The sequence below is a fragment of the Sceloporus occidentalis genome, unplaced genomic scaffold, assembly GCF_023333645.1.
Source record: "Sceloporus occidentalis isolate IW3139 unplaced genomic scaffold, rSceOcc1.0.p SCAF_5, whole genome shotgun sequence".
In the NCBI taxonomy this organism is placed as follows: Eukaryota; Metazoa; Chordata; class Lepidosauria; order Squamata; family Phrynosomatidae; genus Sceloporus; species Sceloporus occidentalis.
In genome coordinates, this window is record NW_028316985.1 from 11,280,906 (window position 1) to 11,295,646 (window position 14,741).

Below are 14,741 nucleotides of genomic sequence, written 5' to 3' on the forward strand. Positions count from 1 at the left end.
AGGAGTTTACCCTACATTTACAGACTGCAGCAATCCTACTCAGAGAGCTTATATTTTAAAGGTACTTCTGCTTCAGGTCATCTGAGGACATCCAGTTTTCACAGGCCATCTAATTTAAAGGTATACACCATTTCCAGACAGCATCCACCCGCAGATTCAGTCAAGGGGAGGAGGGGAAGGGGCATATAATCTAGAAATTGAAACAATGTGTTGCTGGCATGTAAAATCTTACACAGCATTGCAGCTTTTTCTCTTCCAGGGACCAAACCAAAAACTTTATGATATCTCTCAAGATGAAGAGAATGGGAGAAGGCTGAGAGATCTGGCAGATACGATAAGGGAATAGTAGAGGACAAGCAAGGGAATTGTGAATTGTTAGGCCTGAGATGAACTTTCTTAGAAGACATTTTTCCCCCAGAGGTGGAAACATTCCTTCTAATAAGTAATTCAGAAAATAGTTAACTTAGAATGGTTCCTTTTTTTGGACGATAGTTGCTATTACTTAGAATATATATATATGGACCACAAATGCCCGAATCCCCTAGCCACTACAGCTGGAGAATTCTGGGAGCTATAGTCAAGAAAAGATTATAGATGTTATAGTCCAAAAGAGCAACTATTTCAAGCTCTCTTGGTTAATGATAGCTCCAAATAGTTAGGTGCCCCTATACTTTTGAAAATAAGGATTTACTTATTGATGCCTGAAAGTAACTACAGTAGCCCCTCCCAGTTTGCAGCCCCCCCATGTGAAAATGGCGACGCACAAATATTCGAGTCCCATTGAAAATAATGGCACGCACGCCCAAGGCGCATGCACAGGGCCATGTGTGCCACCACTTTGTTCCTCCCTGCGTCTCCCTCCCATGAAGAGCAAGACTGCAAAGTCTGAGAAAAGGGAGGGACAGGTGTAATGTGATTATTTTTTTAATTGTGTGTGTGCGAGTGCCTTCATGTTGCCAGCAGATTTATGGCAACCCCATGAATTTCATAGGGTTTTCTTAGGCAAGGAATTGTCAGAAGTGTTTCTGCCAGTTCCTGCCTTTAAAATATAGCTTGCAACAACTGGAATTTGTTGGCTGTTGGCCATCCAAGAACTGACTGGGACCCATCCTGCTGAGCTTCCAAGATAAGATGAGACCTGGTGGCTTTAGGATATTTAGGCCAATGGGGTCCATATTACGTACATGGAATAAATTATGGGGTTCATCCTTCTTGGGGGGTTTTCCCATATACTTTCTCATTTTCCCTAAGAGCCAGAGATTAGAGTCTCTTTTTACAGTGATAGATAAATTCATTGCATTTCTCCAATGGCATGCTGAAGCAAATGAAGAGTAGCAGTGACAGTCTCCCAGCTTTTCTTCCTGAATTTCCAGAATTTTTCTTCTCTTGGAGGACAGAGTTGGGGATGCCAACCTGCCTGGACTCCCTAAACTAGCCTGCTGCCTCTGATGTAGATAATGAAATTGCCCCTTTGCCATTGGTCAAGTAAGGCTAAACAGCAAGTCCAATCACATACCCTCCAACATTTCACAGAGAAAAACAGGGACACGTCCAGCCAAGCAGTCTGCTCAGGCAAAAGTAAACTGCTGTAGCATCTCCTAACTTATGTGTTGTTCCTCATTAATAACTTTTGTCATCTTGAACAGTTTACTTTTGCCTAAGCAGACTGAGAAGGGCAATATTATTTTCTCTTTCCTTTGCCCCTCCTGCTGATTTAATCACAGAGTCAGGCATGGCATAGTGGTTTGACTGTCGGACTACAACTCTGGAGACCAGGGTTCAATTTCCTGCTCAGCCATGAAACCAACTGGATGCCCTTGGGCAAGTCGCATGCTCTCAGCCTTAGGGGAAAGCAATGGCAAACCTCGGAACAAATCTTGCCAAGAAAACGCCATGATAGCCTTAGGATTCCCATAAGTCAGAAACAACTTGAAGGCACACAACAACAACAACAACAACAACAACAACAACAAACTATTTTTGTACTTTGAGCTTAGTTTGCAGGAAATTAAGTAAGCTGATGACCAAGGGGAAAGGTTGGAAGAGTAGAGAAAAACTGGGATTTTTTAAAAGATTATGAAAAAGTGGGATGACAGAGGATTAATCAGGACTGTCCCTGACAAATCGGGGCAGTTGGAGGATACGCAGTCAGGTTCTGTGCATGGAAAGAGGGAAGGACATAATGTTAACCTACATGTTTGGCAGCAAAATGTCTTGAGCCAGTCTTGGGTTCAGGCCTCTTTGCATTAGCCTGGCAGACCAGAAGAAAACTGCTGAAGGAGATTTTGCCCCATTGAGAAGTGGACAGGGCCTTTACTATCTTGGCTTATCTCACTGATGGCAGAGTTGTTGTGGGGAAACCAGTCAAACTTCTGTTTCTCTCACCTAGATCCAAAACTCAGAAATGTTACTTTTAAGAGACTATAACTCCCAGCATCCCTCAGCCATATGGATGTTGCAGCCGCCCACCCCCCATGAGAAACTTTGCTAAGCCTTGCCCAGGGTTGTAGCCATGTTGTAAACCAGCTTCCTTCCAAATTTTCTCCCAAACTGGGGGGAAATGGGAGGAAAGGTTGGGCTAAAAATGGATTTCTGAAACACTGAAAAATTCCCTTTATAGATCAAAAGCCACTTTGTTACATTGGGAACATAAAAAGAATTATGATTGATTCGGCTTGGCATAAAACCATCATGTTTGGAATATTAAAAGTACAGGTACTCAGACAATAAATGTAAATTGAATTTATTTTTAATTTCTTGTTACAAAAGGAACTATTAGGAACACCTGGACTATAAAGAACCACTTTGATTTTTCCTATTTATGAGAAGCCAGCAAAAAAACAATAAAAACAGAAGAAACCATTTGTTACCCTAAAGTCTAGCCTCCCTAGACCCCTCTCTTTTTGATATCAAGGTGACATTAAAAGGGATGTTTAGTGCAGCTAAAAAGGCCAATGCAACTTTAGGCTGCATCAATAGAAGTATAGTGTCTAGATCAAGGGAAGTAATAGTGCCACTGTATTCTGCTTTGGTCAGGCTCCACCTGGAATATTGTGTCCAGTTCTGGGCACCACAATTCAAAACGGATGTTGAGAAACTGGAGCGTGTCCAAAGGAGGGCAACTAAAATGGTGAAGGGTTTGGAAACCATGCCCTATGAGGAATGACTTAGGGAGCTGGGGATGTTTAGCCTGGAGAAGAGAAGGTTACTTTTTACTCCCCAAAAGAAACAAGGGTAAAGCAGCTTGGAACAGTCAAGAATTCAAACAATGAAGAAACCAACAGAAGACAGCTGAACCAAAAAGACAAATACCAAAACTAAAACTAAACCCCTGTGAGCAGCAACCAACATAACATCCAGAGAACCAACACAAAGGCATTAATATTAACATACTGATACTGTAAAAAGAATGCATCTCAACTAATTAAAGTTCTCCTGAACAAACCTACTGAAGTTTCAGACACACCCATCAAATCACAGTGTCTGGTTTTAGCAAACCTCAACTATGACACAATGCCAAGCAAAGAGGGGGTTGAGGTTGGTCCCACTATTGAAAAGGCAAACCCACAGTCCTTGTTACTATCTGCCAGGCCTCAGACATCCAAGGAATCATATCCAAATGCTTATGTCCAGCCTTTTGCAATCCAGATGTACTGGACTTTTTGGAGGTCTTTAAACAAAGGCTGGATGGCCATCTGTCAATGGGGATGCTTTGACTGAGAGTTCCTGCATGGCAGGGGGTTGGACTGGATGGCCCTTGCAGTCTCTTCCAACTCTAGGATTCTATGATTCTATGATGATATGACTACAAGTCCCATCATCTTCACTCAGAAATAGTAGCACTGAGTGGGAATGATAGGGGCTGTAGCCCAACACTTGTTGAGGGCACTAGACTCGGGATAGTTGCTTTAGCCTTTCCTCCAAGGGAAAGTGTTCCTACCCCAAAATGTATATTATATTGCATGCACAGCTGCAACATCTATTTGCATGAATGCATCATACTTAGAATCTCTTTTCTGAAAAGAACCAAATCCTTCCTTTGATATCACTTGGTTGTTTTTCTTTACTAAATATATGCATGGCTTTTTTAAAAAAAAATCTAAGATGAAAACTGCTGAATCTTTAAGTTCTCTGAAAATTATAACCTGCAGACCAGGAGCATGTTTTCCCAAAGTCTAGGTGGATGGAAGCTAGTTTCCCACTTTTCTGATTAAGAACACTCTTTATATGCACAGGGGCTACTCTTGTTGGTTTTTCTTATTTCTTTCCAGAGTGAACCAAATACAGTTCTAGGGTAAAATTCTGAAATGAGAGGCAACAAGGCTGTGTTTAAAAGTAAGCCTATAAAAAGCGGAAAGAAAATACAGTTCGGACCATCTGCCTCTGCCCATACAATCACATCTTTTTTGAGCAACTGCAACTCTAACACCAATTTTTAAGTTTGTCTATCCTGTTCTTGAATATTTGACTAATAAACTCTTGTAGTGACTTCAGACATCACGGATTTACTTATTCAAAACACTGCTTCTAGGGTTGCTATACTGCCAGCTGGAGCGGGCTCCTGCACCTTTAATGGTTGTCTAGAAGAGGGAATTTCAGTACTGTCATGCAACCAAGTAACAAGCAACACCTGCTGAAATCTTAGCTTTTACAGAACCACTAAAAGTACAGGAAGCCTCTCCAGTTTTTAATCTAACAACCCTCATTGTTTCAGAGGTAGAGTGTATACATATCACCATTCACAACAAACTTGTACTAGGATACATAAGCAACCAGATTACTAATTTCTTGTTGTTGTGTGCCTTCAAGTCATTTCCAACATATGACAGCCCTAAAGCAAACCTATCATGGGGGTTCATGACAGAGGTTTGCCTTTGCTTTCCTCTAAGGCTGAGAAATTGTAATCCAAGCTCACACAATGGGTTTTCATAACTGAATGAAGATTTGAACCCTGATCTCTAGAGTCATAGTTCATCACTCAAACCACAACACCACCTTGGATCTCAGATTACTAACTAAAATTCAACAATCTGATTGTACTATCACTGTGTGTTGTCTACCATATTGGTTTCCAGTCCATTTCTAGTCTGATTTCAAAGCACTAGTTTTAACTTTCAAGGGCCAAAAGGGCTTATGACCAGTTTACCTGAAAGACTTTCCTCATATTTATATACCAGAGATTTGTGTGGTGGTCCCACTAATTTCATGGGGTTTAAGCCAGGAATACTACGAGGTGGTTTTGCCAGTTCCTTCCTCTGAAATATAGCCTATGGTATCTGCCATTCTTTGATAGTCTTCCATCCAAGTACTAACTAGCAGTGAACCTAATTAGATTCCAAGATCAGAAAATATGTGGTGCCTGCTTTATGTTGACAGGCAACTTGAAGGCACATGCACATACATTTTAATTTTTAAATAGTTTATCTGCTATGCATTTCCCTGGGGGCCTTGGTAGGGGAACAAGCAATAAATAAATACTATTGCCTGCAACCCTGAAATGCTGCTGTCAGATAGTTAAGAATACTGAGAAAGATGGACCAATGATCTGACTCAGTATAAGGCAACTTATGTTCTAAATGTCATCATATTCTACAATGGTGGCTGTGTGTTTTGGTGAGTATGTTGTTGTTGTTGTTGTGTGCTTTCAAGTATGGCAACCCTATCATGGGGTTTTCCTGGCATGATTTGTTCTGAGGGGTTTTGATCTTGCCTTCCTCTAAGACTGAAAGACTGTGACTTGCCCAAGGCCACCAAATGGGTTTCCATGACTGAACAGAATGGAGTTTTGAACCCTGGTCTCTCAGGCTGCATCCACACTGGATAAATAACCCGGTTTGGCACCACTTTAACTGACCTGGCTCAAGGCTATGGAATCCTGGGCCCCAAAACAAACTCCAACTCCCAGAATTCCATAGCCTTGAGCCAGGGCAGTTTATTTATCCAGTGTGGTTGCAGCTTCACGGTCCTAGTCCAGAACTCAAACCCTCTGCCTTCCTTTAGTGAGAATAGCCCAGCATATTTCAGAGGCTCAGACTAGGTAATGATACACTAACTGAAAAGAGCGGACTTTAAATATACCAGAATTAAAAAGTTTATCAAAACATACCTAGACTCTACTTAATTCCAGGGGAAAAAATGCTGCCTGAATAGAGATGGCCAGAGATGCAGATCAGCTGATGCTAGAGATTGTGAATTACTTGCCAAGGAGATTTGCCAGATGGATGTGCTCTGAGTTTAAAACAACAGTAAAGACCAGTCTCTTCCAACAAGCTTATTAAAATGATTTTAAATTACAAATGTTTTATAACCTTTTTAATTGGTATGTGCAAAATTTATTGTGTCCTGCCTTGATCTATAGGAAGAGGCAGGTAAGAAATAAAATCATCATTATCTTTAGCATTATTATATAAAACATGGATATAATAGAGGTGTATGGTACTGTGAACAGAACCTGTAAAAGTTGCTGCTCAGACTACAAGTCCCACAATTCCTCAGCCGGCATCCCCAAGTTGGGTGTTGGGATTCTGGGAGCTATAGTTTCAAAAATATTTTTCCAAACTCCAATGTAAATAGTATGGAGAGAATGTAAAAGAGAGAAAGTGATTGCCTCTCAAAAAAAAAAAGAATCACATCTGGTTTCAAGTAACTGACAGTCACAGATTTTACTCGACAAGATGCTGCAAGTTTAATCATGGTTATCTCAGCCTGTTACAAGGTCCCATTTGAACAGTTTAAATGTCCAAATGACTCAAGTTGGAACATATCAAATTTATAAAACATTATCAGGCAGTGGAAAGGAAAAGAGATACTGATGCTGTCTTGCGGGGAAACTTTGCAGGACATTCAGAATCTATTTAAGGCAAGGACACGTTAGTATACATGTCAAACTGTTCTGCCCATAAGCACAGATGGATACTGAGATAAAGCTTCAAAATCTGTTCAGGTTATTGGGAACTTTGCCACTGATTTCATCAACCTCCCTCCTCTGCCCTTTCAGAGCCAGGCACTGTTGCTATTCACCCCAGAATGATTTTCATGATTTTTATGGTCACGCAATGTTCTGCTGACTGTGCGTACGTGTCTTCAGGTCGCCTGTCAATTTATGGTGACCCCATGAATTTCAAAGGGTTTTCTTAGGCAAGGAATAGAAGGTTTGTCAGTTGCTTCCTCTGAATACAGCCTACAGCACCTGGTATACATTGGCGGTCTCCCATCTAAGTACTAACCAGGGCTGATCCTGCTTAGTTTCAAGATCTGAAGGGATCTGATGCCTTTAAGAACAAAGCTTGGTTTTATGAAACCATCACCACTACACATATTCTCTATCTATGGAAAAGTCTGCTGCAAGGATGAATTGGGAGAATTAATACAGAATACAGCTTATCATATGCAAAATGTATTAATCAACCTTGAGACAGCAGCAAAAAATAAAGAGAGTTTCTTAGATTTTTTTTTTAACAGGTTAAAGGATAGGCCTTTCAGAGGTTTTTAACTGGGGAAAATTGATTTTCCATGTTCACTTGCAGTGTATCTGTATAACCTGTACAAGGAAAAACTTTGCAGATACAAGACGAGCCAAAGCAGGTGAGGCTGCAGTCAACAATAAAAAGTGGCCATCACTTTTACATTCTGCTTGTGAGTTTCCCCAAAGGGACATAGGGCTGGCCAGAAATGGGGCAGCCACTCTGGTACATTTGGGAGACTTTTGGCTGGTGGCTTGGGAGTTGTTGGTTCAAGACATGAAACTCAAAAGGTGACCCTGGGCCAGTCTCTCTCACACACACTCTCTTAGCCTGTCCTACCTCACAGGGTTGGTTTTAAGGATAAAACTGGGAACAGGAGAGACAGACAGACAGAGAGCCATTTGCAGGAATGAAGGGATTGCAATTGTAGCTTATAAAAAAATTAAAATAAAATACTAGACTCTGTTACGCCTTCATCTGATCTAGAACAGAACTTCTTATCATCAATTCACCACTCTGGGAAGAAAATTAAGCATCTTTTACAATTAAGAATGATGTAAGGACAAGATTTATGATGTCACAAATACTGGATTCTGTTTAGTTAGTCTCAAATAGAGTAAACCCACTGAATCAATAGGATTTCTCTGCCTCTATTGACTCACCATTAAACAACTGGTTCAGTAGATCTACTCTGGTTGGGACTAACCAAGAGGATTCAGGGCAATCTATCTATATCTGATGTTTTATACATACGCTCATGTTTTGTGTCAACATGACAGAATTATAGCGGTTTGATACCACTTTAAATCTCATGGAGTCATTCTATGAAATCCTGTAGTTTTAGTTTGGTGAAATAATAGGGATTCTCTTTTGCATGTTTTCTGGTATCTCATGAGGCTACATAAGAGAACTGAGACACATTGGAGTTTATCACATGTGAGGAATTTCTCTTAATTTCGAATGAAAAGAAAGTGAGGCCAGAACGCATTTAAGTGAATTCACTAGTTCAGCAAATTTACATGAATGCGAATTGCATCCAAACTGGCTTCCCATTGCCCAAAAATAGCATGCCATTGCCCAAATTTGCGTGTGGTAAGCTATCACACAATAACGTAAAACCCCATGATTGCGCTCAGATTGCCATTGGATTATACTTCCAATTTCCCTTGTCTGATAAACTCCATTGGCAGTTAAAGTGACATCAAGCTGCTCAGGCTGCAGTCCTATGGGATTGACTCTGAATGTAAGCACAGATACACAACTAGACAGCAAGTCATATACTTAGGAAAACCCTTGGGCGAGCCATATACTAATGTACACAAGGTGATAGTCCTTGGACTATCAGCCCCAGACCATCAGCCACTGGTTCCTGAAGAGTTTCCAGGGGAAAAAAAAGGGGGGGGGAATATGGCTACCGGGCACAAATATGGTACCAGTCCCTGGCATATGCAGAGGGAATTGCTAGTCCCTCATATTGGAAAGTAAAAGCCAGGGTGGAGCAATGCTTTGAGTGTTGGCTGTGGAGACCAGGGTTCAAATCTCCACTCGGCTACGGAAACCTTGGGCAAGTCATATACTCTCACATACAATGGCAAATCTGAACAAATCTTGCCAAGGAACCCCTGTGATGAGTTTGTATTGCCATAAGTTGGAAATGACTTCAAGGCACACAACAACAACAGCAGCAGCAGCAACAACAACAACAACATATATTACTTATGCAGCCTAACTTGACAAGGCTTAACCCCATGCATGTTTACCTATTTGTTGATGGGCCAGTATGGTATATTTGAATTTGCATTTTTAAATGGAGAGAATCAGGGAAAGGAGATGGATCCCCAGAGGAGGAGAGAAGGAAGGAAGGAAAATCAGTGCAGCCACATTGCGGCCATGTGAGCCGCTCCATTCAGGAATCCACTGAAGGGTCAAGGAAGAACTTTGCGGATGCAAGAAGAGCTGAAGTGGGCACAGAAGAGATGGAGAGAAAGGAAACCCTCCCCAAATCTAAGCCGTTGCTTTGCTGGTCCCTTAAGAAACCCAAAGGAAATGCTCTCTGAGCCTTGGAGACCTTCCGCCTCGTCTCTCTTCCTCTCGGGCCCAAGATGCCCCCCCCCCCCGAAAGAAGGGAAGAGGATGCGGAGGAAACAGCTGGGGGGCTTGGCATGTCGCCCTTTGAGTGTCTGCCTCCCAGTCACTTCTGACTTATGGCAACCCGAAGGGGGACCTCTCTCGGGGCTTTCATGGCAAGAGTGGCTCTGAGCGGGGTCTGCTAGCCTTCCTCTGAGGCTGAGAGAGTGGCACCTGGCCAAGGTCACCCAGGGGTCTCCAGGGCTGCGGAGGAGGGCAAGGCAAGGCAAGGCAAGGAAGGGTCCTCCGCGAAACCAAGTTCCAACAGACTGAAAAGGAAAGAGGGAGGGAGGGAGGAAAAAAAGAAAGAAAGAAAGAAAGAAAGGGAGGGGGAGGGAAGAAAAAAGAAAGAGGGAGGGGGGAGAAAGCAGGAAAAAAGAGGGAGAAAGAAAGAAAAAGAAAGAAAGAAAGAAAGAAAGGGAAGGAGGGAGGGAGGGAGGGAGAAATAAGGAAGGGATGAAGGAAGGAAGAGGGAGGAAGGGAGAAGGGAGGAAAAAGAAAGGGAGGGAAGGAAGGAAGGAAGGAAGGAAGGAAGGAAGGCAGGGCAAGAGAGAAAGGCAGGCAGGCGGATGGATGGATAGATGATGGATGGACAGACAGACAAAGATGCAGATGCCGGTTTGGAGTGCTGGACTCTGGAGAGCAGTGGCTGACCTTGGGGCAAGTGGCCCTCTCTCAGCCTCGGAAGCCCCTTCTGGAGACCCTGGCCCAGGAAGCCCTGCTGGGAAGCCCCCAAGGAGAAGGCCAGCCAGGCGGAGCAGGAGCAGGAGGAGGAGGAGGAGGAGGCTTCTTTTGGGGCTGGGGCTGACCTGAAGGTTCGTCCGGCGCTGAGGTTCCTGCTCCAGGGCTGGCCGCCCTGCTGGAGCCGCACTCCGCGCACGATGGCCGCCTGGTCCGGGAGCCGGTAGCCGGGGAAGATGTAGAGCCAGCCCAGGACAAAGAAGGCCAAGGCGCTGGCGCCCACCGGCCATCGGCAGCCGCGGGGGGGGCCTCTGCAGCAGCAGCAGCAGCAGCAGCAACGCCGGAGGCAGGGCGCCATCCAGCTGCCCCCCGGAGAAGAAGGAGAAGGAGGAGAAGCAGGAGCACAGTCCCTGGCCAGGCGCATGGCGGGGGTCCTAAGGAGAGGGAGAGGAGGAGGAGATGCCCGCAGCCCCCCACCTCCTCCTCCTCCTCTTCCTCCTCCTCCTCCTCCTCTTTCTCTGGGGCTGGACGCCAAGCAAGGAGCAGCAGCAGCAGCAGGAGGAGGAGGCTCTGGGGGTGGGCTCTTCTGTCTCCTCCGGAGCCCCAGGGCCCCCCATAAAAGGAGGAGGAGGGCCCCTTCCTCCTCTTCTGCTGCTCTTCTGCTCAGGGTCCTCCTGGAGGAGGAGGAGGAGGAGGAGGCCAAAGGAGCCCAAAGGAGGGAGAGCAGCAGCAGCAGCAGGAGGAGGAGGAGGAGGAGTCCAGGCCAGGGCAGGGAGAGAGAGGCAGCACCAGCAGACCCCCCCCCCCTCTCCCTGGGTCGCCTGCCCCTCTTTCTTTCTTTCTTTCTTTCTTTCTTTCTTTCTTTCTTTCTTTCTCCCCTTTTCTCTCTGCTGCTCTCTCTCTTCCTCGCCTCCTTCCAAAAGGAAAGAGAGAGGGGAGGCTGTGTCTGGAGAGAGAGAGAAAGATGTATACATATGCACACAGACTCATATATATATATATATATATATATAGAGAGAGAGAGAGAGAGAGAGAGAGAGAGAGAGACGTGTATGTGTGTGTACATATGCATATATTTATATATAGGATGTGTATGTATAGACATATACACATACAAACACACAACCTTATATATGTATGTATATATATATATATATATATATGTGCACACACACATATATATATTACATATGCACACAAACACATGTGCGTGTATATATGTGTGTGTGTGTATATATATATATGTATATGTATACACACACACACACCTTCATCTATATATATATATACACACAAACGTGTGTGTGTGTATACATATACACTATATACATATATATGGGAGTGTATAGATATATATTCACAAACGCACAAACACAGGTGTGTGTATAGATAGATGGATAACTAGAGGCAGCGTGGCGTAGTGGTGTCAGTGTGGGACAATGACTCTGGAGACCAGGGTTCCAATCTTGGCTGGGCCATTCAACCCCCCACTGGGTCCCTCAGTCCGACTCTCAGCCTCAGAGGAAAGCAATGACATTAAACTCTCCCTGAAAACCCAGGAGAGGGTGGCCTTAGGCTCGCCATCAGTAGGGAATGACTGGAAGATGCACAACTGCTCACACACCGCACACCTGGGCTGGGTTCACCCATTCTTCGTCATCATCATCATCATCATCACCATCATCTCCTGCCAAGAGAGAGGAGGGCGCCTGGGCCAAAGACTCCCTTCCCTCCCTTTGCAGCTCCTGCCTCCTCCTCCTCCTCTTCCTCCCCTTAGAGCCTCAAGAGCCAGGCTCCGTCCGACCATTAGGGCTATTGTTATTGTTATTGTCATTGTTGTTGTTGTTGCTGAGAGGAGATTTTAAAAAATAATTTAATTTTTATTTTATTTTGCCATTCTCCCCCTTCCTCCCTTCCCTCTCTTTCTTTCTCCTTTCTATTCCTTTCTTTCTTTTCTTCCTTCTTTCCTCTTTTTCTTTCTTTTCTTCCTTTCTTATTCTTTCTTTCCTTTCTTACTCTTCTTTCATTCGTTGTTTCCTTCCTTTCTTCCTCCCTTCCTTCAACTTTCTTTCTTTTTCTTCCTTCCTTCCTTTCTGTCTTTCTTTCTTTTCCTTCTTCCCTTCCTTCGTCTTTCTTTCTTTTTCTTTCTTTTTCCTTTGTTTTCCTTCCTTCCTCTTTCTTTCTTTCTTTCTTTCTTTCTTTTCCTTCCTTCCTTCCTTTCTCTATCCCTTCCTTCCTTCCTCTTCCTTTTTTTCTCTATCCCTTCCTTCTTCCTTCCTTCCTTCCTTCCTTCCTCCTTCCTTCCTTCCTTCCTTCCTCTTCCTTTTTTTCTCTATCCCTTCCTTCCTTCCTTCCTTCTTCCTTCCTTCCTTCCTTCCTTTTCCTTTTTTTCTCTATCCCTTCCTTCCTTCTTCCTTCCTCCTTCCTTCCTTCCTCTTCCTGGGACTGCTGAGGTGGCGCTTCCCCTTCACTTTCCTTTCTTGACTGACCTGGAAATGGAGAAAATGGGGGGAGAGAGAAAGAGATGCAAAATGGTGGAGTGGAGGAGGGAGAGGCCTAAAGTTGGGGGCCATGTGTTTCCTCTGGGCACACAAACACAAACACACCGCCCTCCCATTTCCCCTCCTCAGCCTTCCCTTCCCGCCAAAATCCCCCCAGAAGGGAGCTTTGGGGGAGCCCTGTGCCTCCTTGCTTCTGCTGGGCCTTTGTTCCTCTTTCTGTTTTATAAAATCCTACTTAAATCTCTGCAGCAGCCATGAGGCTGCATCCACACTGGAGAGAGATAACCCAGTTTGGCACCGCTTTAACTCTTGTCTGGCTCAAGGATATGGAGTCCTGGGAATTTGAGTTTGTCGTGGGCCCAGTGTGGTGTAGGGGTTTTGAATGTTGGACTGTGACTCTGGAAACCAGAGTTCGAATCCCCATTTGTCACACTCCCTCAGCCTCAGAGGGTGGCAAAGGCAATCCCCCTCTGAACAAATTTTGCCAAGAAAACCCTGTGACAGGGTCACCACAAGTTGGAAACAACTCGAAGGCACGCAACAACAACATAGGCAAATTGGAGCAGGTTCAGAGGAGGACAACTTGTCTATATCCTTCTTGAAATGAGACCCCCAGAAATGAGCAAAATGCTCCAGATGAGGCCTAATTAGGGCAGAATATAGTGGAAATTGGGTTTCCCCCCTCTTGGCTTGGAAACCATGGCTCTGTTAATGCAGGTTAGGATATTATTTGCTTTCTTTGCTGCAGCATCACACTGCTGGGCCATCTTCAGTTTACGATCAACAATAATCCCAAGGTCCCCCATTTGTACTTCTAAGCTCAGTATGCCCCTTCCTATACCTATGCATTTGGTTTCTGACTTCTTCATTTGTCCTACTGAATTTCATTCTATTAGTTTCAACCCAATTTCCTATTTCCTAGTTTTATCTAGTCATTTTGTTTTTTCTTCTTAGAATCATAGAATCATAGAGTTGGAAGAGACCACGAGGGCCATCCGGTCCAACCCCCTTGCCATGCAGGAACTCTCAATCAAAGCACCCCTGTGAGATGGCCATCCAGCCTCTGTTTATAGACCTCCAAGAAAGAAGACTCCACCACTCTCTGAGGAAATGTGTTCCACTATTAAACAACTGTCTCTTTTCCTGTAGCTTGCATCCATTCTAGTCTCTGGCGCAGCAGAAAACATCCTCAGTGTGTATACTTAAACAGTATCTTCCAATGTGTTAACTACCCCTCCCAGTTTTGTATCTTTTGCAAACCTGATCAGGATTGCCTCTCCCCAATGATCTAAGTAATTGATAAAAAGGTTGAAGAGTGACGGCTCCTGGACAGAACCCTGCAGCACTCCATTCGAGACTCCATTTTGAAGCTCAACCATTGATGGCAACTCTGTGAACGTGGTTTTCAAACCAATTACGGGTTCATCTGATGGTGGTTTTTTTAAATCTATTCCACATTAATTAATCAAAATATCACAGGGGATTTCATCAAGTGCTTTGATGAACTTCAGATAAACAGCATCTACAGCATTCCCATCAACTAGTGACTTGTTTTAAAAAGACATACGAGATTAGTTTAGCAGGAGTTCTTCTTGACAAACCCATGCTAGTTCCTACTGATCGTTGCATTGCCATCCAGACAAGAGGCTCCTTTCTAATCTGTTCTAATATTTTTATGGTATTGAGGTCTGGTTGACTGACACCATGCAGAAGAAGTTATGTTGTCTCTGGATCCTTTAACACTACACAGTTATAACAATAGGATTCCACCTTACTTGCCATGGCTGCTTCCTATGCAGTTCTGAAATGTGTAGTTTGGTGGGACACTAGAGCTCTCTGGTTGAGAATTCTTAAATGTCCCTCCCTTAAAACTACAAATCCCAGGATTCCATAGTATGAAACCATGGCTGTTAAAATGGAATCCTAGTACTATTAACTGTGTAGTTAATAGTACTACACTGCAGAGTTA

At 43.9% G+C, this 14,741-nt stretch overlaps 1 protein-coding gene across 1 annotated transcript in view; it reads right to left on the reverse strand.

The window, feature by feature from the left end:
* Positions 1-10,695, reverse strand: part of LOC149311661 (alpha-N-acetylneuraminide alpha-2,8-sialyltransferase-like) — a 97,726-nt gene extending 87,031 nt beyond the window's left edge. Inside the window, exon 1 of the mRNA XM_089526594.1 lies at positions 10,400-10,695. Coding sequence (XP_089382720.1) covers positions 10,400-10,695 — 296 coding nt within the window. The remainder of the gene's footprint in view (positions 1-10,399) is intronic.
* Between the last annotated feature and the right edge of the window lie 4,046 nt (positions 10,696-14,741).